At 35.7% G+C, this 25291-nt stretch overlaps 4 protein-coding genes and 1 long non-coding RNA gene across 6 annotated transcripts; 1 reads left to right on the top strand and 4 right to left on the bottom strand.

Moving 5' to 3' along the window:
- Window positions 1–1366: 1366 nt before the first annotated feature.
- LOC130739270 (gibberellin-regulated protein 14) lies at window positions 1367–3544 on the bottom strand. The gene is made up of 4 exons (XM_057591522.1): window positions 3322–3544; window positions 3190–3222; window positions 2208–2685; window positions 1367–1837 (listed from the first exon to the last, which is right to left on the bottom strand). The coding sequence occupies exons 1-4, from the start codon at window positions 3373–3375 to the stop codon at window positions 1653–1655; spliced, it is 750 nt and encodes a 249-aa protein (XP_057447505.1). The 5' UTR covers window positions 3376–3544; the 3' UTR covers window positions 1367–1652.
- Window positions 2010–2457, top strand: LOC130739271 (uncharacterized). Its single transcript, XR_009019820.1, has 2 exons — window positions 2010–2282; window positions 2337–2457. It is a non-coding gene; the product is annotated as an uncharacterized LOC130739271 (long non-coding RNA).
- A 6591-nt stretch (window positions 3545–10135) lies between the features above and the next one.
- Window positions 10136–12935, bottom strand: LOC130739269 (uncharacterized). Its single transcript, XM_057591521.1, has 4 exons — window positions 12537–12935; window positions 11637–11690; window positions 10879–10938; window positions 10136–10523 (listed from the first exon to the last, which is right to left on the bottom strand). Exons 1-4 carry the CDS (start codon window positions 12828–12830, stop codon window positions 10395–10397), a joined length of 537 nt encoding a protein of 178 aa, XP_057447504.1. The 5' UTR covers window positions 12831–12935; the 3' UTR covers window positions 10136–10394.
- Window positions 12936–14158: 1223 nt separating this feature from the next.
- Window positions 14159–19206, bottom strand: LOC130735635 (uncharacterized). Its single transcript, XM_057587561.1, has 8 exons — window positions 18227–19206; window positions 17994–18047; window positions 17585–17650; window positions 16644–16736; window positions 16423–16566; window positions 16172–16279; window positions 15230–15281; window positions 14159–14914 (listed from the first exon to the last, which is right to left on the bottom strand). The coding sequence occupies exons 2-8, from the start codon at window positions 18000–18002 to the stop codon at window positions 14874–14876; spliced, it is 513 nt and encodes a 170-aa protein (XP_057443544.1). The 5' UTR covers window positions 18003–18047; window positions 18227–19206; the 3' UTR covers window positions 14159–14873.
- Window positions 19207–21239: 2033 nt separating this feature from the next.
- LOC130739268 (uncharacterized) lies at window positions 21240–24610 on the bottom strand. Of its 2 annotated transcripts, none has more exons than XM_057591519.1 (8): window positions 24498–24610; window positions 24267–24308; window positions 23604–23669; window positions 22809–22901; window positions 22592–22732; window positions 22345–22452; window positions 21826–21877; window positions 21240–21552 (listed from the first exon to the last, which is right to left on the bottom strand). In XM_057591519.1, the coding sequence occupies exons 2-8, from the start codon at window positions 24273–24275 to the stop codon at window positions 21518–21520; spliced, it is 504 nt and encodes a 167-aa protein (XP_057447502.1). In that variant the 5' UTR covers window positions 24276–24308; window positions 24498–24610; the 3' UTR covers window positions 21240–21517. The 2 variants fall into 2 exon arrangements, with proteins under 2 accessions (XP_057447502.1, XP_057447503.1); XM_057591520.1 differs by lacking the exon at window positions 24498–24610 and adding an exon at window positions 24410–24484.
- Between the last annotated feature and the right edge of the window lie 681 nt (window positions 24611–25291).

Raw genomic sequence — 25291 nt, 5'->3', positions numbered from 1 at the left:
GAAATTATAGGGAGGTACTTCCTGATAATTTTAAACTTATTGGATGTAAGGAGATTTTTTTATCGGTCAAATTTTTCCTCCAAAAATTAATCTCTAGACCTTCCTCTCTCCAATCCATATGTCATCTCAGCTCTTACAAGGTACAACTTAAGTTATGCTTTGAGGATGCAAGTAGGTGTTTAAAATTAAGAATGATTCTAAAGGAAATGTAGATCGCTTTAAAGCAAAATTAGTGGTAAAATAATTTAGAAAAGAAAGATATTAATTGTATAGAAACATTGTTTCATGTATCATCAAAAAAATCTTTTAGAATCACAAGGACTCTTGTAGCTCATTATGATTTGAAACTTCATTAAATGAATATGTATGAAAAGACACTTTGTCTTAAATGGTGATCTCTTTGAACTAGTCTACATACAACAATGTGAAAGATTTGTAGAGAATGAAAAGTGTAACTTAGCATGCAAATTATAGAAATTCATCTATGAATTAAAGCAAGCTTCAAGCCAATGATACATATTATATATGAAGTTGTTTATTTTCTCCATATATGAAGTTGTTACTTCCATGAGCTTTGAAAAAAATATACATCATAAGATATGTGAGGCTTATTTTCTACGTGGATGATATTACTTGCCAACAATAGCATGGGTTACTTGTAGAGATCAAGAAAGCCTTGCCCACTTCCATTAATATGAATAATCTGTAGCCTCCTTTGTCTTGGGATTTAAGATATATCCATGTAGATAATTAGGTTTGTCTCAAATGGCTCGAGGTCTGGAAAAGTTTAATATGGAAAATTGCAAACTATCAACACGATACTCTGCAGTTATATTTACTTCATGAAGTTTTTTTTTTTTAAAACACAACTTTAATTCATGAAAAAATTGCTATGCGAGACTAATTCTCTTGTATGAGTAAACTATACAACAAATCAAGAACAACTCAAACCTAACCAAAATGTCATGAAGCAAATTCTTATACTAATAGTTTAGATTGATTTATAAAAAGTCAAATTAGTCTAAAACTTTTATATATATTTACCATTTTGCCGATGCAGAGGTCAACCTAGAAGATCCAATTCACTTAAGATAGGCTAAATAAGTAAATGCATAGGGAGTAACAACTAATAACTACTCTCATTTGCAACTTGCAAGGATAGTTATCAGCTGGCAGCATTGTTAGTGCCTTGAATTAAGACATGCTTTATTTAATTTTTGGTACACTTCATTAAAGGGATTCTGACATAGGTAGATGGCATGGTTTAAAATGCGACCCCATACTTCAATCCATGTCAACAAAAGGACACAGCAAGGATATTTATCTCACCCACCTCATAAGATCTCAAAAAGATGTGCCCAAAAAGGAATCAAATTTATCGATATCATGTTCATCTGAATTTCGAAAGCAAATATTTCCATGTATTGATCATAAGAGCATGAACTGAACTCCTTCTAGGACCACATTGTATATATGTATCCCATAGACCCTACAATCTGCTTTGTACTAGTAATTGATTAACACCATAGTAACTTGCATAATTTAATGCTGATCACTCTGCAATAAATATACTATAGAACTTTAAACCGCATAATAATTCAAATACAATTACTACTATTACAAAAGCATAGGTATTAGATAGCATCTAGGATCTATGGGCACTTGTACTTATTGCCATGAGTTAACATATCAGTGTAGCACTTGCCACATTTTTCCCGGTTACCATATGTTCCTGGAGGGACACATTTGCAGCGGTCACAGCATGTCATGCATGCTCTAGTGCACATATTCTTCCTTGAGTGTAATTGGCACCTATAATTACATAGTGGAATGCAATCTGCCCATAAAAATAAAATCAAGAGTGTCAATTAGCTCATCAGATTCTAGTAACACTTAAAATTAAGCAAACATTAAGAATTAATCAAGAATCAATCCTGAACATTATGTATAGCAACAAAATTCTTATCTTAGTGAAATCGGCTATATGGATCCTCCGAGGCCGTTGTGCTCGAGAAAAAAAACACTAAATTTTGTGGGATATTATTGAGTGTAAGTTTGCTTTATAAACATTATGCACAAATTATACAAAAAAAAAATGTGAATCATTATTAATTACAACAGAGATTTTTTTTTTTCTTTTGGTCAATGAATTACAACAGAGATTGAAGAAGAGAGTTTTCATAGACATGATTTAGTAACTCACTTACCCTTCATTGATTTGACTATGGGAGTTGATGGAATTGGAGCAACAGGGGGCTTCACTACAGGAGGATGAGGAGGAGGTGTTTTCACTTGGGGAGGAGTTGGTGCCTTCACTGGTGGTGGATAGTAAGGAGGTGATTTCACTATGGGAGGAGTTGGTGCCTTCACTGGTGGTGATTTCACTATGGGAGGAGAAGGTGCCTTCACTGGTGGTGGATAGGAAGGAGGTGATTTCACTATGGGAGGAGTTGGTGCCTTCACTGGTGGTGATTTCACTATGGGGGGAGAAGGTGCCTTCACTGGTGGTGGAAAGTAAGGTGGTGATTTCACTATGGGAGGAGAAGGTGCCTTCACGGGTGGTTGTGGTGGTGGAGTTGGTGCCTTCACTAGAGGTGGAGTGGGAACTGTCACTGCTGGAGTTGAAGGAGTTGGTGGTTTTACTGGTGAGGGAGGAGCAGGAACTGAAGGAATTGCATAGTTCACCTGTACCAAATACAAGATTTCTAGCCCTTTAGCATGGAAAAATTGATAACTTTTAAAGTCTAATACACTGCTTTTATATTTGTCTGTGTATGGATTTAACATATGACATATCTTTCCATATCTATGTTAAGTGAGAGATTCTCCTTGTTATCAAAAGTGGGAAATATGAGGGAAAAGATTATGACAAAAATGAAAAACAGAGGAGTGAAGGTGGGGGAAATCAATTTCTATTCAATGCAAAGCAACAAACAATTAATTAAATGTGTGCTAACTGAGTGGACTATGGAGTATTAACAGGACTAGAAAACCAGAGTTGTTTATTTGTATTTTAATAAAAGAACAGCAATAACCTATTTTAAAAAGATAAAGTGAAAAATAAGCTACATTAGATCACTCTTAATAATAAAAGAAAAAGATAAACAAATCATACAGATAGTGATAATAATTTATGAAATGAAGTTTATCTATGAGGATGTTTAGATACCAAAAGTTAATCAAACATACCACTATCTTGAGATCTTCATCATGGGAAAAAACCTGCACATAAAAATATTAAAAACAAAGTTATAGGATATTGAAGCTAAAACACTTGGAACAAGAAAGTAATTTCCTCATCAGAATGAAACTATGTTATACCTTAGTGGAGACCACAAGAAAAATGCTCAGAAGAAGAATGGCTTTGAAAGCCATTTCAGGAAGGAGAAAAAGTGATTGGTTCTCTAGTGAGTGCTGATTGAACCAATTACTAGCTAGATGTTGTGTTATATAGAGGTCAAGGTTGGGGGAGAGATAAGAAAAAGTTAGCGGTGGTTGGTAGCTGGTGTGAAATAATGCCTCAGTACTGTCTCCTAAACTGACTGATACAGCTTCCAACCCACGTGCCTCTAACATTGTGCATAGTAAATTAGCATATCTAGGCTCTTGTTGTGAGAGTGTGTGAGGTGAGTTGCCACTTGCCACTAATCTACGCTACTGAACACAAGGCCTGTCTTTGGGAATTTTAAACATAGCAAGTAATGCTTTAGATGAATATGTCAGAATTCATAACATATCTTCTGAGGACACCTCGGTTTGACAAACACTATAGTCAAAGCAGAATGGCACCATTAGGATATAGTCATATAGGCAAAGGCAAGTGGTATTGGTCATTTGGTTCAATTTAGTTTAAAACATTAACTAAGTTTGTAAGGCGTGTAATGAACCCAAAATTTTCATTGACGTTTAGTTGAGTTCAATTTAAAACAGATATTTACTTATAATATGTTTGACAACATGCTTAAATGCTCTAAAATTACTTATAGTTCAAAGCTACCCGTCTTAACTTGTGAGCATGTATGTTTTAAATTCTTTTCAAATCTTGAAAACAATAATGCAATTACAAATTTGTTATATTCATTAAACTCATACTAGTTTAAACTGAAGGTTTCACCTACCGTGTGTCAGTCTCAAACTGACATACGGTGCTTCAGTTTCATATGCACCATTAGATCTGATATTTTTAAATTTTAACGGTTCAGATAAATTAGCATTAAAACAATTCATTTGTTAATTATATCTTAATTTACAAAAATACCCTTCTTCTTCCCCAACCCACCCCCATTGGTCGGATTCATCCACCACCGCACCATCTCCGCCGTGTCGCTTCTTTGTCCGCCGCGCACCCAAGCTTCACTTCAACGAGCTAACTACAGGATCTGAAAGCTCTCAAGACGAGAAGTCTAATGGTGGTGGTCTCGCTTTAAAACGACGCCGGAGTTGGCTGGAAACTCCAGTTGCAGGTATGTGGAAGTTTGCCCAGATCTAGGAACCGTGGTGGAGATCTTTGGTGTTTTGCTGCCCAGAAATGCTTCAAAGCCATCAGGTAAGCCATCTCCATGGTTCTACAGTGGTCGGAGTACCGATTGTGCTGAGAACGCCGCTGGTGTTGCTGTACAACCGCTGGCGGATGTGCGGTGCGTTGGGGTTGTGGCTGTACAACGCAGTGGCTGGATGAACTGCAGTTAGAGACCCAGCAAAACCCAGAAGAATAGACACAAACCCAGTTTTGATGAATCTGGTTAATTGGAAATGGGGATGGAGAAAGTGAAGAGCTTTGGGACAGAAGATGAAGAAGAAGATAGGGTTGGAAGAGAAAGGTTGAAGTTGAAGATTAGAAGAGTGAGAGTTGGTAAATGTCATACCCATTATTCTCTAATTTTCTGTCTCTTGCTTTCTGCTACATTTTCTCATCTTCTGGTTTTTGTTCCTTTTCTTTTTGGCCTCGTGATGCTGTCTATGTGGGGATCCTTGGCTAGTTTCTGTTGTTCCTGGTCCTTGAGTCGGTTCTACTGCTCTTGGTTCCCTTCTTTATTAATAAATTTCTCCTTCCAAAAAAAAAAAAATGTCATACCCATTATTCAGTTCCAATTAATCTGCAGATCTGGAAAACTTGAAGGTTAGAAGAGTGAGTGTTGATGATGGTGGAAGGAGAAAGATGGAAAAATTTGAGCAATGAAGGTTAATTTTGTCTTATCACTCATATAGGAAAACTGAAGCACCGTGTGTCAGTTTGAAACTGACACACGGTAGGCGCAGCCCTTACAATTTCTCAAAGTAACCAAATTATACTAAAAGCAAAATATCAAAAGTTACTATGCAAATTATAAAACATAAAAAGTGGTGGTTCTCTCTGCCATGAGCTCTTCCAAAATGTTTGGTTTAAGTCAAAAGCATTTTTAATTGACATTGAAAGGTGGGATCTCACTTGTTTCTAAGCTAAAATATGAAAGCAAGGATGGGAAAGGTTGGTGTTCAAAAGTAATGTTTTGATATCAAGTGTGTTAATCAGTTTATGAGTGATATGACTCATACACTCAATGTCTTAAGCTTTTAGGTGATAGATATAGGCCCCGTTTGGAAAAACAGCTTAATTAAGCGCTTATGACATAAGCGCTTATTCATAAGCTATTTTTAAAAATTTATTAAAATAAATTATAAATAAGCTGTATATAAGCATAAGCTGTTTTTCATAAACTGTCCTGAATAGCTTATGAAAATAAGCATAAGCTGTTTGCATAAGCTCTCTCAAACACTGGGATAAGAGTTTATGCTGTCAGATAAGCTTAAATAAGCTCTTCCAAACTGGGTCATAATGTTTAATTCACTTGTGGTTTGCTCTTTAACATAATGTAAAAAATCGTCTGTAGTTTTAAGTATATCTTTTGGCCAAATAGTGGTGTTGAAAGATTTACTAACAATTTGGTGACTTATATACTTGAGAAAAAGATTGTTGTAAGAAGCTCACATTAGATAAAAAGAATACTGAGCAATTTTTTAGTGAAAGAACTCATTCGTCTAACATCTTAAAATTTAGATTGAATATATGATATCCAATCTTGTTATAATTTGCTCTCATTAGCGAAATGTGAATGCACGTAGTTTACTGCACCAGCTAACACTACTCTTAGACCATATACAATGGTTAAACAAAAAATGTTTTGTTTAACCATTTTCTACCCCACTTTTTCTCTTCCCAACACTCCACATCATCTTCTCTCTCTAATTCAACAAACTCTCAACAATTACTCACTCCAATGGTTTTACTTAACTCTCAACACCCTACCCCACCACTCACCCTACCCCACCACTTTTTTATTTCACATTTTTATTTAATTTTATATTTTTGTTTTTATAATTACATAAAATTACAATTATCGATTTAAATTAAATTAAAACAATAAACACTTAACAATTTTTTTTTAAATATAGACTATAATTCTGGGTGTTGAAATGGTGATTGTTGGGATCCATTTCAATACAAATACTAATATATATAGATAAATAAGATAGTGAGAGAGATAAAGAGAGTGAAAAAACTTGGTTTTTTTTTCTGTGTCCAAATCAAACGAACCAAGTCTCTATTTATAGAGGAAAAAAATCATGAATTTTGGTATAATTTTTTTTTTCAGAAAATATTTTTTTTGATGAAATAATCGAGTTTAAAAGATAAGGAAAAACGAAATCTGGAGCAACCAATCAGAACGAGCCACGTGTCAGGAGCAAAAAAAAAAATTTCTCTTTCCTGCAGACAAGGCGCGTCACGCGCCTTGTCTGCGCGTGTGGCACACGCGCCTGCGGTGGCCATTGGCCTCGCGCCACGTGGCACACCGCATGCTCTTTAAACTTGTTGAAAATCTTCAACAAATTTTTTCTCTCTCCCCCCTTTCAACAAACTTCAACAACCATTAAACCATTTCAACAAATTCAACATACTTAAACAATGGTTTCAACCATCCATTGTATATGGTCTTACATTATTGTAATTTTCTTGGTAACATATAGCATGTCTACTAAATTACATCAGAATACGTTAAAATATCAGATGAAAACTTTGATTTGAATTGCTAGTGAGGGAGGAGACCCTAAACATGATCTGGACACAGCTCATAGGATGACCAAAAGGACCAAACCATGGCTGTCACCGACTCACAGTACTATAGCAAACTCATATTTTTCTTGCTCTTTTTTCAAGTCAACTTTATGAAGAGGAAACAGCTTTCAGATGGGTTGCAGAGATCGCAATTATGGACATGGAGTCTTGATATTTGCGTCCAATTTGTACACTTGCATTGTTTCCTCTTATCCCCACTATGATTGGAGAGCATCTAATGTGATCGAAGTAAAAACATACACACACAAACTCAGTAATGCTAGTATTAATTTGGCTAAAAAACATTTTTTGCCCCTGATGTTTTAAGTTTGTGCAAATTATGCCCCTACTCTATTTTTGTCGATGTTTCTACCCCTGACGTTTTCAAACAGTGCACTGTATACCCCTCCGTCAGTCAGGCTTTCTCAGGAGAGGTTCCTGAGTGGATTGGAGAGATGAAGAAGAGTATATGAAGTTGATGATGATCAAGGAAATGATATAAATTAAATTTACTTGATGTTTATATCAATTATGCATGTAATTGAACTGGTTAAATGCATGTTTTGCTACTTACAGGTCTTGAGTTTGAATCTCCCTTGCCTCTTTTTTCCAATTTCACTTGTAATTTCCACGTGGCAGTTCCAAAAAATATATAAAAAAAAGTCACATCAGCTCATTCCGTTAGTTTTTTAACGTTTGACTGATGGAGGGGTAGACGATGCACTATTTGAAAACATGAGGGGTAGAAACATCGACAAAAATAGAGTAGGGGCAGAATTTGCACAAACTTGAAATATCAGGGGCCAAAAGTGTTTTTTAGCCTATTAATTTCTAATTGATTGCAAGGTAAAGAAATTGGGTGGTATTTAAGAATCAATCTTCTAAGGACGTTGTGGACCTCATTAGAGTTCATCCCGCTCTTGGCTTTCTTCAAAGTGTAGTAGTGTTATTAACCAGGTGTTATGATAGTACAATAGTAAGCAAGTTAGATCCAGTTTAAATCTTAAAAAAACATTTGTTATGATGAGTGATAGATCTGTCAAAGATAAAAGAAATTATGGTGGTATTTATTTATGATGTTAGTTCTTATCAGTAGTGAAACATTTTAATGGGATCTGTGGGGTCTTTTTATATGTGGGTTGAATTAACTTTAGCATTTTTTTTTGCTTCATCTGAAAACTAACAGAGCTACAAAAACTAACGAACAAACAAAGAGTCCATAAGGACTAGCGTTTCAACATCTGGAGGAGGGTCTTCCAAGAAGCAAACGTCCACCAAAGCTGACCGAACTCCTGTCTTGGCGAGGGAATCCGCCGGCGCATTGCATTCTCGACGGGCTACATGAATGCTCAAGCTCCAATCCCGGGTCTTGAAGGTACGGATGACATTCAGGATGGGCAAAAAACGACAGCTCTCTTCATCCTCCATCGCATGCAGCAGCTCCCCACAGTCCACCTCCACCATGACATGACGATGACCCCGATCCCACACCAGCTTCAGGCCTATCAACAGCGCAGTAGCTTCTGCAATTAACGCATTCCCCCTCTTCGGTGAGCATAAAAACCGCACAGCCATTTGCCTTGATCATCCCGAATCAAGCCACCCGCCCCCATACAGCGATCCTGCTCCCAAAAACTCCCATCCACGTTCAGCTTAACAGTCCCTTGCCTCGGCGGTTGCCACCTGGAACTCAGCCAAGACCCAGGATCCCCTGCATCCCCATCTGAAAAAGTAATGAACTCATCGTGCTCATGACAAAGCTTACGCCAAGCTTCATCAACCGACCAAGGTGAATCCTCGAAAACCATGTTATTCCTCCATTTCCACACTCCCCACACACCAGCCAAGAACTTCACGCTATTCCTGCTTCGAGCTTGGCTGCTGATCCAATTGCCATGATCTCCAACACCAAAATTAGTCCACGCCAATGCCCCAAGCCTTAGCCAAATTTCTTGGGAGTGAGGGCAATCTCTGAGACAGTGTAAGATATCCTCCTCCGGGGCTGAACAACGAGGACAAGAAGGAGCCACCGCCATCTTGCAGCGGAAGCGATGCGCGTTAACCTGAATGGAGTTATGAAGGGCCAACCAGATGAAAGTTCTCACCTTCTCTGGAACAGCTAACTATAGCATGCTCACATTTAATAATTTTTCTTTGCTGATAAAAATACTAAAATAGTCTACTATTAAGTTTTTTATAAAACAGAGAAAATAAGACATGGAAGTATATGGGAACTCCAACCCCTATAGTGTAAATGTGAACCTAAGGATAATGACCTCCTAGCTCTCCAAACAAATGCTTCTCCATACGCACCGCCTCGAAATCGAACTCTGGACTAAATGATTAAAGAGTCCAACTATCTACCAGTTGTGTTACACATTGTTGATCAAACGGTCCATTTTCAAAAAGGGTAAATGGATTCTACTCGGATAGTTTTGCACTTATTTCACCCATACATTTATACCTTGATTGGCAATGTCATAGGGGCAATTTGTGGACTTGTGCTCTTAATAATGTATGCAGGGTGTTATTTACATGAGCCGCCAAGACCACCAATGAAGGAACATCCAACACAACTAGAGAATGAAGGACTAATGCGGTGAAAGAAAAACAAACATATTACTATGCTTTAGTTTACATTTATGTGGGTTTTCTTTAATATTACCTTTTCAACTTTAGAACATATATTAATTTAACTCATATATCGTTCTCAGTGGTATAAATGTAATTTCAATTCATTTGATAACATTATTCATCAACTAAACTAGCAGTAAAACAAAATAATTGGTTTTTCATTAGATATATAATGTTTTCAACTTTAGAACATATATTAACTCATGGTTTTAGGTGGTATCAATTGTAATTTCAATTCATTTCATAACCTTATTCATCAACCAAACTAGCTACAAAACAAAATAATTGGTAAGATACCCTAATTAAATTGGTATTGTATCCTTTAAAGTCCACTTCTTAACTTGGTCGAGCATGTCTAATAAAATAATACAAAATTAAGATTTAAAAAAAAAAAAGAACAGATGAAGCTTTCTACCATCAAAAAGCTGTATCAGTTGAAGCCTTTTATCATTACATACTCTTAAAATTTTTCCAGGAAATAATAACAACAATAAAGAAATTTAAGCAACACCCTCCAAATACAAAAAAAGATAACCAACACCCTTAATCAAAGCCTATACAAACCAAAAATGACTGCAGTAGGCGTTAGTCAGAAAAGCAGGAACATGCCACTTCTATAAATTGTTCCTTCCTCAAACTCCAGTGGTCTTAAACCAGCACATTTAGTCTAGGCAGCTGCAACTTCTGCGTCGTCAAAGCTCAGATTTAACGTCTGTAATTTAAAGCCTAAACCTTGTATGGTTTCTACCAGACTAGAAGCCACTCCTGTAGCTTGGACTGTTGTCTGTTTTTCCAACTGAATAAGAGCACAAAATTCATTAATGATATTGAAGTAAAGTTAAACTCATCGTGTAATGTTTATCTAATAAAAAACCATTTCTTAAATTCTCTGCCACGGGCTCATGAGCACTTGCTTCCTTACATAAAAAACTTAACAGTAGCAAAGTTTATAAAGATCAAGGATATGATGTGTATTATCAACATTTCAATGACAAAATAATGAATTAATTATTAAGAGGAGATTTCAATCCCATAAAGGTTGCAGCAAAAAATAGTTTGATTTCTCACAATCATTCAAAATCAATAGTTTAGAGTTCATTATTGAAAGAAATAAAAGCCTTTAGGCAATTGGATATTGTACTAAAGCATACCTCTAAACTTGCGAGTCCCTCAAAAAGATGAACCCTCAAATTGGTAACACCATCTGTCTCCTATAAAGATAAACGTAATGGAACATTAATAAGCAAGTGTTAAGGTAATAAGCCCCAAAGTTTCCAAAGACAATAACGACATGACAGAAGAACAAACAAAGAAGACAATCAAAAATATAACAACCAAATTATTTTATAGAAATAGAATTAAAAGCTGTCTTTATAAATCCTTAATGGATATAAATAAGACATACGCCCATGACTAGATTAAGCTATTTCTGTTACTGCAGACGAAGAAACGCATTCCCCCTCACTTCACAATATTTGGCCAATGAATGGGACTTCCTCTCTTCATGATCATCCTATGAACATCTCACCCCATTCATAAACTAGGTTGACTTTTGTTTCCCAAATGTAGTATACCATTATCTTCTTTTAAATTACATTTGGATTGAAGATGGACAGGATTCAGTCTGAAAAAAGAAAACACTCTAACCTGCCTGCATCATCATTAAGTTAAAGGCAACCGGTCAACAAGACTCATTCATGTACTTTTTAGAAGAAAGTAATAAATGGTGATATTAAAAAACAAGAACCTAATCATAAGCAGCATTATGGCTGCTAGGTTCAACAAGGAACTCGGAACAGAATACAGACAAATGACACAATGACAGAAAAATGACTTACTGCATCAATCTATGTTCACATTGAAGTTATTGAACAAAAAAAATTTAGATTATGAAAGTTTATAGAGCTACCTCTAGAGCTTTTGTTAAAGCTGGAACAGCTGTTTCATTCAATATTCCCTCTGCCTTCAAATTTGCCAAAGTAGACAGTTAGTCCCAAGCAAAGTGATCCAATTACAACAAGTATATACCATAATCAGTGGCTCAAAAGACCATTTATTAAGTTATCCGTCCGTTTAGGGGGCAGACATATGCAGTATTGATCAGTGAGGATAATATGATAGGTCTTTAGCCAATATGATATGATATGATATGCGGACAGTTAGGGTTAATTATTTGAGTAAACTCTCAATTGATTCCTAGAAAGATAGAATGTTGATAATTAATATCAGGAAGATGAAAATGATCACATAGGTCCCTAAAACATGTATTTTAGAAGTCAAATTAGCCCATGACATTATTAACTCTAAGACTAATTTGACCTAGGGAATGGATATTTAAGGGATTTACATGGTCATTTTTGTCTTACAAAGACTAATATGATTAAAGCTGTATCTTTAAGACACTAATTTGGGTGCTTAGTCCAATTTATTTAGCTAGGTTCACTCTGTAGTTACTTCACAGTTCACAACCTCCCCCATCAAGAAGTCTCAGCCTTACACAATCTTGCATGTCATTTTATCAAACACTATCATGATAAGCCTATTTTTATCAGTATTCTAATTTCATACAATCCCTGCATAATTTAGGACCACAATTGCAAGAAAAGATAATAACTGAGTCAAAATATCAAACAAAGAACAAAAATTGCCTAATGGGTAGGTCTGCAAAATTCATCACAATTTAGATTTAAAGGAACATCCACAAAACTAGTTCATCACATTACATACAAGGTCCAAAGCTCCAAAATTTTCACACGGGCATTACAACAAGCACCTACCAGTCATCAAAGTGAAACTAGTGGTGGTGTACCTGAAAGAGCATGGTGAGAGTATCAGATGGGGAAATGGGAACCACAACGGGTTGCTGCTCCGAGGTGGATGGTTGTTGCGGTGGTTCAGACTCAGTGGTGCTGACTTCTTCTTCTCCTTCAACCGCCTTGGCCACACGAAACAAACGGTTCTTGACTGTCCATGCCTTCAAAGGTGAACAGCGAGGGTGGAGAGGGAAGGTGCAAAACGCGAGGGAAGGAGAAGAAGGTGTAGAAGAAGGAGGAGAAGAGAGGCGAATGGAATGCAGAGATGGAGATGAAAATAGTGTTGCCATTTTCAACACACAGTGATGATAACTGGTTGGATAGTTGATGATGAAGTTGCTGTTTTTCACTCCCTATCCACAACAGAACATGATGTTGTACTCTGCTTCTAGTACCAAGTTTTTTTTCTGTTTTTTCTTTACATGTGTGAAGTTGGTTGTAGATGTTTTTGGCCCAATAGCTTCTTAAGCCCAAGATTTTGTGTGTTTTTTGACAAGAAGAAATTATGTATTGAAATGGCATGTGTGAACAAAAAATAGATGGCATATGTAAATATGTTTATCTCACATAATTTAGTATTCTTTTTCATCTCATTTCATACCTCTCTCTTTTGTCTATGTGTATGTGTTTATCAAGAGTCGACTTCAACATAATTCAAGTAGTAATTTAATGTCCCTTGTAGATAGCTCATGCGGTGAAAGAGAGGTGAGATACCTCTGAAAGAAAAAATGTAAGCCCTGCATGTGAAAAAAAGCCAAGTTCCACATAAATATGTTTGTTGAGTACAACTAGTGCACTGGTTGGCTAATGTTTGCAATAGGACCTGGTTATGTGTGTGATGATCATGTTTTTTTTACAGGAAAATATTAGTTGTTAGTAATGTTAGTAAATTAGTCTCTCATCAAGTTTTGAACCCTGGACCCTTCACCCTTCATCCCACCCAACATCTCACTCAACCCTTATGTTCCCTAACTCTTACCACTTAGGCTAACCCTCGAGAACATGTGGTGTTCAGGTTGTGGAGAAGATTTCTATGTATCAAGGAGCAAGTAAAGAAAGTGTTATACCCAGCCCCAAAAGTTAAAAGACTGTCCGCCCAAATGCCTCACAATTGAGTGTCATAGAGGTGCATGAGATGACTTAGTTAAAGGAAGAATTCATCCTAACTAAGACCACCACCCAAACGCCGACTCATTTATTAAAGATCACAAAGGTTGGCTGCCTAAGGGAAACCACGACATCGAAAGACCATACACGAGACTTCCTAAAGACTTACAATACCAATCCTACAATTGCAAGTGCAGTTGTTCATTAATTTACGCATTACTTATGATGCAAACCTAGAATCCTTCAAACTTCGAGATTTTCTATTTGTTTACTCACTAACTTGAGCATCAAAGCATCTTCTAAAGGTACACCCCCCGTCGTGTCAACGCAGCTCCGCTTTGCAAAGCAAGGCAAATCAAGGTTGTGCACCACCACCAAAAGCAAACCTTACTTTCAGTTGTGCTTAAATGAGTTGTTAGGTCCATTCTTGTGTAGGCATAACTTCTTTTCAAAAACGTTAAACTCGAAAAATATTCATATGATTTGACAAGTAGAACAATCTAAAGATATAAAAATAACAATTACAAGACAAATTCTAATAGAAAATTAATATCATAAAGAAAAACTAATAAACAATTTCAAATAAGGAGTTTTATTTATGAATAAATTGTCACAAAATGGAGAGACTATGCAGCAAGTGATAATCACAAAATTCCAAAGCGTACTTGTTCTTATTTTCTAAAAAAATACAACCAAATATCTCAATCAACTCATCCATTAGCCGTACCTAATCAACCTTGTCAACACTCAACAATAAATATTTGAAGGCTTAACAGGCAGTCCCCAATTGTGACGGCATTTACCTGCTCATCCTCAACAACAAAAAATGACTTTCTTTGAATCACTTTTCTATAACAATTTTCACAATTTTAGTTTAAGAACATGCAACACTAAATAGCTTGAGTCTAAGTCTTAATTCAAAACGACTGAAGGACTCCACATATACTTATAATAAGGTCTTGCATTAGCTGAGGCAATGCCATCCAAACATAACAGCAGTACTATTTTTAGTCCCCCAATCGTGAGCATCTACACGATATGCATAGTCAAACAGACAAAACGGCTAACAGTAATTGATCCAAACGGCTGAATTAGAGAGAGCCAACACAAGAAAAAGAGTGGCATAAAACATATTTAGTTAGAAATTTAACTGGCTTCTTTGTTACAGCATCCAAATTTCCAATAGCTGAAAGCAAAAGGAAACTGATAATGCTTGATACTGCCAGTCATCCATTAAGGAATCTCACGTTCTTTTCAACTTGACCAGCTGCAAAAGTTTAAGATCCAGTTAGAAAATTTATTTACCCCTTCCAAAAGTAGATATGAAATTAAAACCTACGGAAAGCTAAGACGTTGTTCACTTAACACTATTTTCTTCCTGTATTTTTTAGTAAGCAGAAAAGGTAGCATTATTATAGTTACAAAATGAAAACATATCAATTGAAAATTATACTCAAATACAAACAACAGCAGCTTTTAGGTTTCAGAGCAGCCTTAGCTGCAAATCATCTTACTAAATGGATTCTCATTTATTAGAGAAGCAAAGAAGTGAACTGTATAGGGAAATCCTTGGGGTCTTTACCTCGGAGATTTACGCCTAGATTTGCTTCAACATCAGCTTCATAGTTATATTCCTTGAACATCACAAAAAAAGTGAGGCAAAAAATAAGGGTAGTTGTCATTTAAAAAACTATAAAATTAGTAAGAATTGCATGTAAATATTCATATAAACTATTTAAGCTGCTAGTGATCTTAATTCTTAACAACACACAAATACTTTGAGGACACATAGCTTAAGCAATAATAGTAGGAAACTGGTCAAAGTCTAGTTATTACTGGAACCAGGACTTTTATTGTAGATAATTTAGCTACTGGAGCATTTGGATCACATGGCCTCATTTATAGGTAGGCATGAGAATTAAAAATCCATGGGAAACACTATGACATATTGATAGGTCTAGGGCTAAGCCAGCCCTTAAACATGTGTATGTTAGGAAAAGGACTAGAGTTATGTGAAAGCATAGTCTAAGGACTAAAGTGTAATAAATCAATTAGCCAGCTAGTTGACAGCTGGCGGTTAGAGTTTGTTAGAGTTGTTAGCTGGCAGTGAGAGCTGTTAGTTCAATAGGCTATAAATAGCTGAAACTTGTAGTAGAAGTCATCTTTTGGGAAAGTAGAATTTGGAACTGGTTGTGGAACCAGGAACTGATCATTGGGAAATCAGTTGTAAACCCTAATTGTTCTTCCCCAATTTCTATCAATACAATTCATCTCTAGCTTGGAATCTCAGTGATTCTTGGTTAGCTTTCAGTTTCTACATTTGTCTTCTTCACTGTTGATTCCAGTGTTTATCACATATAAATGATTGTCAGATGCTAGTGAATTTATTTTCAAGATTCATCTTTTGTTTATCCAGAGATGTCCACTTAGCATTACCCATATGGGTGAAGGGAACAATTTAGCCAAAATTTTCTTCACTTTTGTAAATAAATATAAAACTTGGACCAAATGAGTAAGTAGGTACCCTAGGAATATGACTAATCTTGAATGATAGAAACCTATTCCTCAGCTCCTTCACTTCATTACACAAATAAGCCATATTCTGATTGTTGATTCTCCAAACACCTTGAACCTGTTGCAAAAGCAATCACATCAGATAGTAAACTGGTTAGAAAAAATTGTATGAAAAACTGAAGAGTAATCGTTGTTGGTAAATCTCAACTCACAATATTGAAACCTATTAAGAACAATGCATAAACTGAACAGATGCCAAACCTGGTTGCAAACAAGCATGGAGTCTCCTTTGACATCAATGTGCTCGTATCCTTCCTGGATAGCATGTTTTAGTCCTAAAATTAAACCTCGATATTCAGCAAAGTTGTTTGTTTGAATGCCAACTCCTTCACGCAACCGATAGACCTATAATGATACATAAGAGTTAGCTACATTTGTTAAAGCACATATCAACAAAATGAATTGCTGTATACAGTAGACACCTTGCTCCCATCTTTAGCACGCAGCACAGCTCCGGCACCAGCCGGTCCAGGATTTCCTCTGGAAGCACCATCAAACTCAAGGATACAAGAAAGCTGCAAGAAAGCTTTGTTGTTGTAAGTATGCCAAATAATCCAGCTAAGAAGAGAGGTGGAGAATCAATCAAGAAAGATCAGCATAAATATGTAATGAATCCTGTCTAAAAGCTCAAATGCATTGATTGATTTCAAAGAAAAATTTCTGAAACTTTCCATCCAGTTTAAAAGCCCTCTGAGCCAACATATAACTTCACATCTCAAAGTTAAAAGGGAAAAAATTATATTAAGTTTAAAATGTCATGAAAATTTAAAAATTCATAATTTTTTCCAAACATTTTGAACAACAAATGAGACCCAGTTGAATCAATCAGCACAGAAAGATATTACACAGCACAACAGTATACTTTAGCCTCCATCAGGACATCTGTTATGACTGTTGCATTGGCTACACAAAGAACAATTTAATCTATGGCTTGATGGTGAAGCCCCCAGCCTTCAGCTACAGGAACCATTACTTGCACACATCCATGACTCCATGTATTAACACTAGAATAGGCTTGAATTTTAAAAGTTGCATCAGCGATAACTGAACAATGAAGAAACAAGTCCCGCACAGTCTCACACCTATCCTTATGGCAGAAATTCACCAATGAAATGTCTTAAGCAGAGTTAATATTGACAGAAAAAACTTTGTAGGTTGATTTGAATTATATGATGCCAGAATTCAAAAAAAAAAGTTGCCTAAAGGTGCACCTCAGGAACAATTTATTCAACACCTGTCTCACTCTCACCAATAAAGATCTTACAAGAGCTCCAGATGTGTGTTTCACATAAATAAATAGCATTTCTTTGGCGATACTAAGGTGTAATTTCCAGGTTGAGATATGTCAATGTTGATAACTTACATTAGTATTATATTGCCTGGCCCCTGATGAGGAATTCCCGTGGTAAGCTCTTGAACCATATGGATACTGAAACAAAATGAAATTTCTTGTTGAAGTTAAAACTTTTTTCATTTGCTAACTTGCCATAGTCACAAATGGCATAAACTAAAGTTTGAAGTTAGTCATTTACCAAAAAACAAAAAAAGATAAGAACTTTTCAAAAAAGTTAAGAACTTTTTAAAAGTTAAGAACCCTATATATGCATTGCAATCAAGTGAATCAACATAAGCTAAAAAAAATTAAAACTGATGACCAAAAGTAGAAACATGAAGTTCAAGTTAGCAAGATCAAAGTTTTTAAACAGCAAAATGATGAAAATGATGCAAGCAACACTTCAACAACACGTGAAAGAACGAAGAGTGTCTCGAACCTCAGCCATTTCAACACTGCAAGCAAGCACAAGTGGGTGATCTTAGAAGCAACACTGCAAGCAAGAACAAAAGTGTGATGTTAGTTTAAAGCATCAACAAAAATCACAAAAAATGAAATAACTCAGCATTTGAAGTTCATCGTTGCACAGTGGGCAAACACAGTGACAAAACCAAGTTCACAGTGATGAGAAAAATAAAAATGTTGAAAACCCTAGAGACTAGAGTTTCTAACCGTGAAGAAGAAGCAAAGTTGACAGAAACTGACGCTCTGAGACTGAAATGACAGGAGACGTCACTGCAGAACTGTACTATCATGCGTAGGAAAACAAAAGATGGATCATGCAATTGCACATCAAGGCCCATTTTAGTGTGAATTTCTTGTGGGCTAGTCCTGGTTCCAAGCCCATGTCAAACAATATTATATAGACTATGAATAAATATTATGACTAAAACAAAGTCTATAAATAAATATTTTTATTAGCTGTAAAAATATGTAAGTTGCATGACTGCATATGAGGCTTCTATTGGTGACAATGGTGTTGGAAATGTTACACGCGAAGTCAAAATGACTATTGCAACGAATTTCACCTTCGATTTTCTATATTGCCGAGCACTACGTTTAATGTTGTTGTAAACTAATGTGTGTCCTCCAAGCTAAGGTTTTCAAAATAGGTCTGACCAGATGGTTTGACCCGAATAACTCTGGATGATGTATGAGATTTAGGCAAATAAAACATAGACCCACACAAAATATTCCACAGCCCAGTCCGACATGCCTACGTCACCGCTCCAGTCTCTTTCCTCCTTCACAGAGCACCTGTGCGAGAACAAGATGCCGAGGAAAGAGATTTGGACAAGGATCTCACAAAGATGACGACAACATGTAGTGGAGGTGATGGAACGGTGGCTCGTGACAATGGTGTGCCTCATCGGAGACAAATAAAGGAGCTCAATTTTTCATTTGGAGAATAGTAAGTGAACCACAATGAAAGAACCCACCGTACAATCCAAACATCATTTCCAATTTAACGTTTTAATCATGGACATTATACTATATCTTTTGCAATTGATTGGAATAATGCCTATAGGCTATATTCTTTCATGACCATAAACACATATAATGGATTCATGGGTTGAATGGGAGTTTCATATTTGTGAGCTAGTCCAAAAAGTTCTTCTCAATTATGCCTTTAGGTTGTGCTTAAGGTAGCGTTTGGAAACCAAACAGAACAGGACAGAACGGAACAGAACAGAACAGGATGGAACAGAACAATAATGTTCAGTGCATTGTGTTTGGTAAACACACACTGGACAAGTCTGAACCATAAAGTTAATTACACATATACCCCTATTATATTTAATGTTTTATTAAGCTTTAAAATTGTTTTCAACAGAATAATATTTTCAATTTTTCATATATGTTATATATTATATATTTTTTTTATGAACATATAATAATTGGACTTATTAGAAACTATTGAGAAATTTTTCCGAAGCAGCAAAAGAAACTTTTTAGAAGTTAAAAAACATTTGAGAAGGAAAAGAAATCAAGATCAGGTTGTTATTTTCCCTGCCTATCAATTTTTTTTTTTTGTTATTTTCCCAAACAAAGCATTGCAAGCCTGCAACAACAATTTCAGAACGTTCTTCTCCTCCCCTTTAATGGTTGTTTTCCCACACATCCAAGCCGCCACCAGACCTCCACCACGCCACGCCTAGGGGCCATCACGCTCAGTGGCCGGATCCGCCGCCGTGGATCTCAGGTCGCCACGAACGGAGCCACCTCGTGGATCTACCGCTGCCTCTGATCTCTTCCTCCACCGTGCGCCCCTCTCTCTTGTCTCTTCCTTCATCTTTCTCTGTCACCCATCATTTGTTTGTGACGCCATGTGATTTGGGGGCTCCATGAACTTTGATTGTGGCTATGATTGAGAAAAATCACAACAATGGAGTAAGGAAAAATTGGAAGAGAAATTGATGGAGGGATCTGAGAGCACTGATGGTAAAAATGGCAATTTGTTTTTGTCAGAAGAAAGAAATTGAATAAAATATATGATTATGCAGAAGAAGAAGAAAAAAAGACGTAAGGATGATGATGAGAAACAGAGAAGAGGAAAGGGGTAAAGAAATGGAAATATGAAAATAAATTCAGGGTAGTATTGTCTTTATAATAATTTTAATAAAGTGTTCTGTTCTGTTCCCTTCCGTTCCACCCTTTTCTACGGAACCAAAATGTCCCGTTCCAGGAGCTTTTTGTCCTGTTCTGTTCCATCTTAAAAACATGACAAACGCGGAACAGAACTCATATATCCTGTTCCGTCCCGTTCAGATGTGTCTACTAAACGCTACCTAAATTTATGTTGTTAGGTCAATTCTCCTGTAAGCTTAACTCTTCTATTAAAAACCCTAAACCCGAAAAATATCCATTCTATGTGGCAATTAGAACAATCTAAAGACTTTTTTTTTTGTTACAAGAGGAAAGGTAATCTAAATCTAAAGACATTAAAATAACAATTACAGAAACTATAATGATAGAGAAAAATTAGTAATTTTTTTTTTCAATTTAGGATCATTGAAGAATAAATTGTCAGTTCACAACGTTGAAAGTTATTCACTTATTAAGATTTACGGATTCAGTTGATGAAAAAAAAAATTATAGATAAGAAATTGAAAGATTAAACAAATTTGAAGAAAAACATAAAAGGTAACTAAGGTTACACCTTGGGAATAAAAATATAATCAAGCCTTTCCTTTTTTGTCAAAAAATAAGATTTAAGTTCAAAGACAGGCCCGATTGCACTTTGCATAAATTAAACATTTATTAGTTTGATAGAAGCATATCTGCATTGACCAAAAAAAAAAGACGCATATCTTCAAACCCCAAAAAGTAATACAATTATGCATAAAGTGATGAAACATAACAAATCAACCCTTAACAAAGCGAATATTCGAACCACAATAATCTCCTTAAAGGGAGGTAAATATAAATCTTCTGCTTCTGCACTATAATAATCCTATTTAATTTTTAAAAAAAATGACCTTTGAATCACTTTTGGGTTACAAAAACCATTGCCGAGACAAACAAAACCTATATAAAATTAATCAGCTAAAAAATTTCAGTTGTACAAATTCTAAATTTGTTGAACTTAACTCTAAATCTTTTCATAAATTTTATTTTAAGAACATGCAACACTAAAAAGCTCGAATCTAAGTCTTAATTCAAAACGAGTGAAGGATTCCACATATGCTTACAATAAGGTCATGCATTAGCTGAGGCAATGCCATCCAAACATTAAAGTAGCACTAATTGTGAGCATCCACACGATATGCATAGTCAAACAGACAAAACAGCTCAAAGTAATTGATCTGTGGCTGCACAAGGCAGTGCCAACACCCACAAAAAAAGTCACATAAAACAAAGTATATAGTACGAAATTTAACCAGCTTCTTTATTACAGCATCCGAATTACCAAAGGCAGAAAGCAAAAAGAAATTGACAATGCTTGATACTGCCAGTCATGCATCAAGGAAACTCACAATATTCTTCAACGTGACCAGCTGCAAAAGTTTAGGATCAAACGAAAATTATTTACCCCTTTTAAAAGTAGATATGAAATTAAAAACTATGGAAAGCTAAGAGTTTGTTTACATAACACTATTTTCTTCTTGTATTTATTTTTAAAGAAGAAAATGTAGCATTATTGTAATTGAAAAATGAAAACATATCAATTGAAAAATATTCTCAAATACAAACCATATCATGCTAAATGGATTCACATTTATCAGGAAAGCAAAGAAGTTAACTGTACAGCGAAATCATTGGGGTCTTACCTGGGAGATTTACACCCAGATTTGCTTGAACATCAGCTTCAGAGTTATATTGCTTGAACATCACAAAAAAGTGAGGCAAAAATAAGGTAGTTGTCATCAAAAAATGATAAAAATAGTAAGAAATGCATGTAAACATTCATATAAACTATTGGTACTGCTAGTGATCTTAACTCCACAAAAATACTGAGGACACATAGCTTTTGCAATATTAGTAGGATACTGATCAAAGTCTAGTTATTACTGGAACCAGGACTTCTAATTGTAGATAATTTAGCTACTCAAGCATTTGGATCACGTGGCCTCATCTATAGGTAGGCATGAAAATTGAAAACCCATGAGAAACACTATGACATATAAATGATTGTCAGATGCCAGTGAATTATTTTCAAGAATCAACTTTTGTTTATCCACAGATGTCCACTTAGCATTACCCACAAGGGAGAAGGGGCCAATTTAGCCAAAATTTTCTTATCTCTTGTAAATAAAGATATAATTTAGACCAAATGAGTAAGTAGGTACCCTAGGAACATGATTGATGTCGAATGATTGAAACTTGCTCTTCAGCTCCTTTGCTTCATTACACAGGGAAGCTATATTCGGATTTCGAGCTTTCCATGAACCTTCAACCTGTTGCATTCGCAATCACAGCAGATGGTAAACTGGTTAGAAAAGAAAAAGTGAAGAGTAACGTACCATTGTTGGTAAATCACAACTCACAATATTGAAACCTGTTAAGAATAATGCATAAACTGAAAAGATACCAAACCTGTTTGCAAACAAGCTGGGAGTCTCCTTTGACATTAATGTGCTGGTATCCTTGCTCATGGGCATGTTTCAGTCCTAAAATTAAACCTCGATATTCAGCTTGGTTATTCGTTTGATTGCCAACTCCTTCACGCAGATAGACCTATAATGATACCTAAGAGTTAGCTACACTTGTTAAAGAACGCAACAAAAAATGAATTGTTGCATACAATAGACACCTTGCTTCCATCTTCAGCACGCAGCACAGCTCCTGCACCAGCTGATCCAGGATTTCCTTTGGAAGAACCATCAAACTCAAGGGTACAAGAACGCTGCAAGAAAGATTTTGTTATTGTAAGTATGCCATATAATCCAGCAAAGAAGGGAGGTGGGCAATCAATCAAGAAAGATCAGCATACAATCATATGCAATGAAACCTGTAACCATAATTATGACCACAGATCTGAACCGTAAATGCATTGATTGAAATCAAAGAAAATTTTCTGAAACATTCCATCCAGTTTAAAAGCCCTCGGAGCCAACATATGTGCTTCCACATCTCGAAGTTAAAAGGGGAAAAAGTACACTCAGTTTAAAATGTCATGAAAATTTAAAAATTCATAATTTTTCCCAAACATTTTGAACAACAAATGAGACCCGGTTGAATCAATCAGCACAGAAAGATATTACACAGCAGAACAGAATACTTTAGTCTCCATCAAGATATTTGTTTTGACAGTTAGATTCGCTTAAAATGGCTCCAAGAACAATTTAATCTATGGCTTTATGGTACAGCCCCCAGCCTTCAGCCACAGGAACCATTACTTGCACACATCCATGTATTAATACTAGAATAGGATGCTTGAATTTTAAAAGTCACATCAGCCATAACAGAACAATGAAAAAACAAGTCCCACACAGTCTCACACTCATCCTTATGGCAGAAAATCAACAAGAACTCCAAATGTGTGTTTCACATTAATAAATAAATACAGCATTTCCAGGTTGAGATAATGTCAATGTTGATAACTTACATTAGCATTAGATTGCCTGCCACCTGATGAGGAATTCCCACGGTAAGCTCTTGAACCATATGGATACTGAAAGACAATGAATCTCATGATCAAGTTAAACATTTCAGCAATTGCTATTTAGGCCGAATAAATGACCAAACGAAACAGTCAAATGTTTACATGGCCACTTACTATTGGTGAAAATAAATTATCATTCAATGTTAGAAATCAAAGCATCTTGTATTAACCAATCAGAAATGGAAACAAACAAAATTTCGTTATGGAAACGAACGAAATTTCGTTTCATTCGCAACGAACGAAATTTCATTTTTCATTTCGTAGGTTTAATCATTTTCCTAAACAATTTTCAGTTGCTAGATTGCCAGAGTCACAAATGGCATAAACTAAAGTTTGAAGTTAGTCTCATTTACCAAAAATAAACAAAATGTTAAGAAATTTCCAAAAATAATGCTAATTGCAAATGAACCCTATACAGTACAATCAAGTGAATATTCAACCATAAACATAGAATCTAGGTCACAAAAAAATACAAAACTGATGACCAAAATTAGAAACATGTAGATCAAAGCATTTAGACAGCAAAAGTGAAATCGATCCCATATACGAAGAAATTTTCAGAAAATTTTGGAGACAACACGTAAAAGAACGAAGAGCGTTTCAAACCTCAGCCATTGCAAGCACAAGGGGATGATCTTAGTAGCAACACTGCAAGCAAGAACAAGAGAGTGATGTTAGTTGAGATTACAACAACAAAAATCACAAAAAATGAAATAACTCAGCATTTGAAGTTCATTGTTGATCGTTACACAGTGTGCAAACACAGTGACAAAATCACGACCTCAGTGATGAGAAAAGAAGAAGAAATGAGTTTGAATGAATGTTGAAAACCCTAACCGTGTAGAAGAAGAAAGGTTGACAGAAACTGACGATCAGAAATGAAAGGAGCGTAACAGAGAAACTGTACTATATATCATGCGTCATGCGTGGGAAAATGGAAGATGGATCAAGCAATTGCACAACAAGGCCCATCCAAGCCCACATCAAACAAGATTTTATCGCATATAAATAAATATTTTTATTACCTGTAAATATTTATTAGGCTCTATTTCTTTTTTCAGTTAAGGAGGTGTCTCGGGCTCGACTACGAGTCCGTGTGAATGTAGTTGTGTTGAATATTTGATATGTAGAATTTTACCGCTCTGGATGTCATATATGTTATCACATCAAATACTTGATTTGTGGTTAAATTGATGATATTTTTCAATTTGTGATTTATTCCTATTTTAATTATTTTGCAGTTTAAAGCCGCCTTTGTCATCATCACTTTTTTTTTCTCATTTCGTTACCACAATTTGTTTGGTCTTCACATGAGTCATTCATTCCTTCTAGCTTCTCTTTGTTGTCAGCTAGACTTCACTTGATGTTGTTGAAGTCGTTATGTTGGCCTTGTTGCAAAGCTACACATTACAACTCTGGCAGAGCTAGTTGAGTTGTGTAGTTTTATGAACTTTTGTATGACTCTTAAGGTTTTTACTTCATGTTTTGTATTGGATGAATCAACTTAGCTTGAGTGAGCATGCTCTATTCTTAATTTTCTTCATTGCAATATCACTTCTTGGGACTTATATTCTCATGTGATGTAAGTGTCGTTGGATAACTCTTTGGATGGTAATCCAAACATCTTTCAA

The sequence above is a fragment of the Lotus japonicus genome, chromosome 2 (genome assembly GCF_012489685.1).
Source record: "Lotus japonicus ecotype B-129 chromosome 2, LjGifu_v1.2".
Classification (NCBI taxonomy): Eukaryota; Viridiplantae; Streptophyta; class Magnoliopsida; order Fabales; family Fabaceae; genus Lotus; species Lotus japonicus.
The sequence above is the reverse complement of the archived record's forward strand: the minus strand, read 5'-3'. Positions and strand labels throughout refer to the sequence as shown.

What these genes read in the sequence shown, in the direction of transcription:
- LOC130739270 (XM_057591522.1), bottom strand. Translation starts at nt 3,375, where the DNA reads ATGGCTTTCAAAGCCATTCTTCTTCTGAGCATTTTTCTTGTGGTCTCC. An exon ending in ATGAAGATCTCAAGATAGTG is followed by an intron (nt 2,686 to 3,189) that starts GTATGTTTGATT and finishes TATTTGGTACAG; the next exon opens with GTGAACTATGCAATTCCTTC. An exon ending in CATAGTCAAATCAATGAAGG is followed by an intron (nt 1,838 to 2,207) that starts GTAAGTGAGTTA and finishes TTTTATGGGCAG; the next exon opens with ATTGCATTCCACTATGTAAT.
- LOC130739269 (XM_057591521.1), bottom strand. Translation starts at nt 12,830, where the DNA reads ATGGCAACACTATTTTCATCTCCATCTCTGCATTCCATTCGCCTCTCT. An exon ending in CTCTCACCATGCTCTTTCAG is followed by an intron (nt 11,691 to 12,536) that starts GTACACCACCAC and finishes GCAAATTTGAAG; the next exon opens with GCAGAGGGAATATTGAATGA. An exon ending in AGGGACTCGCAAGTTTAGAG is followed by an intron (nt 10,524 to 10,878) that starts GTATGCTTTAGT and finishes GCTCTTATTCAG; the next exon opens with TTGGAAAAACAGACAACAGT.
- LOC130735635 (XM_057587561.1), bottom strand. An exon ending in GTGCTAAAGATGGGAGCAAG is followed by an intron (nt 16,567 to 16,643) that starts GTGTCTACTGTA and finishes GTATCATTATAG; the next exon opens with GTCTATCGGTTGCGTGAAGG. An exon ending in TCTAGGCGTAAATCTCCGAG is followed by an intron (nt 14,915 to 15,229) that starts GTAAAGACCCCA and finishes AAACTTTTGCAG; the next exon opens with CTGGTCAAGTTGAAAAGAAC.
- LOC130739268 (XM_057591519.1), bottom strand. An exon ending in GCAGGCAATCTAATGCTAAT is followed by an intron (nt 22,902 to 23,603) that starts GTAAGTTATCAA and finishes TCTTTCTTGCAG; the next exon opens with CGTTCTTGTACCCTTGAGTT. An exon ending in TCTGGGTGTAAATCTCCCAG is followed by an intron (nt 21,553 to 21,825) that starts GTAAGACCCCAA and finishes AAACTTTTGCAG; the next exon opens with CTGGTCACGTTGAAGAATAT.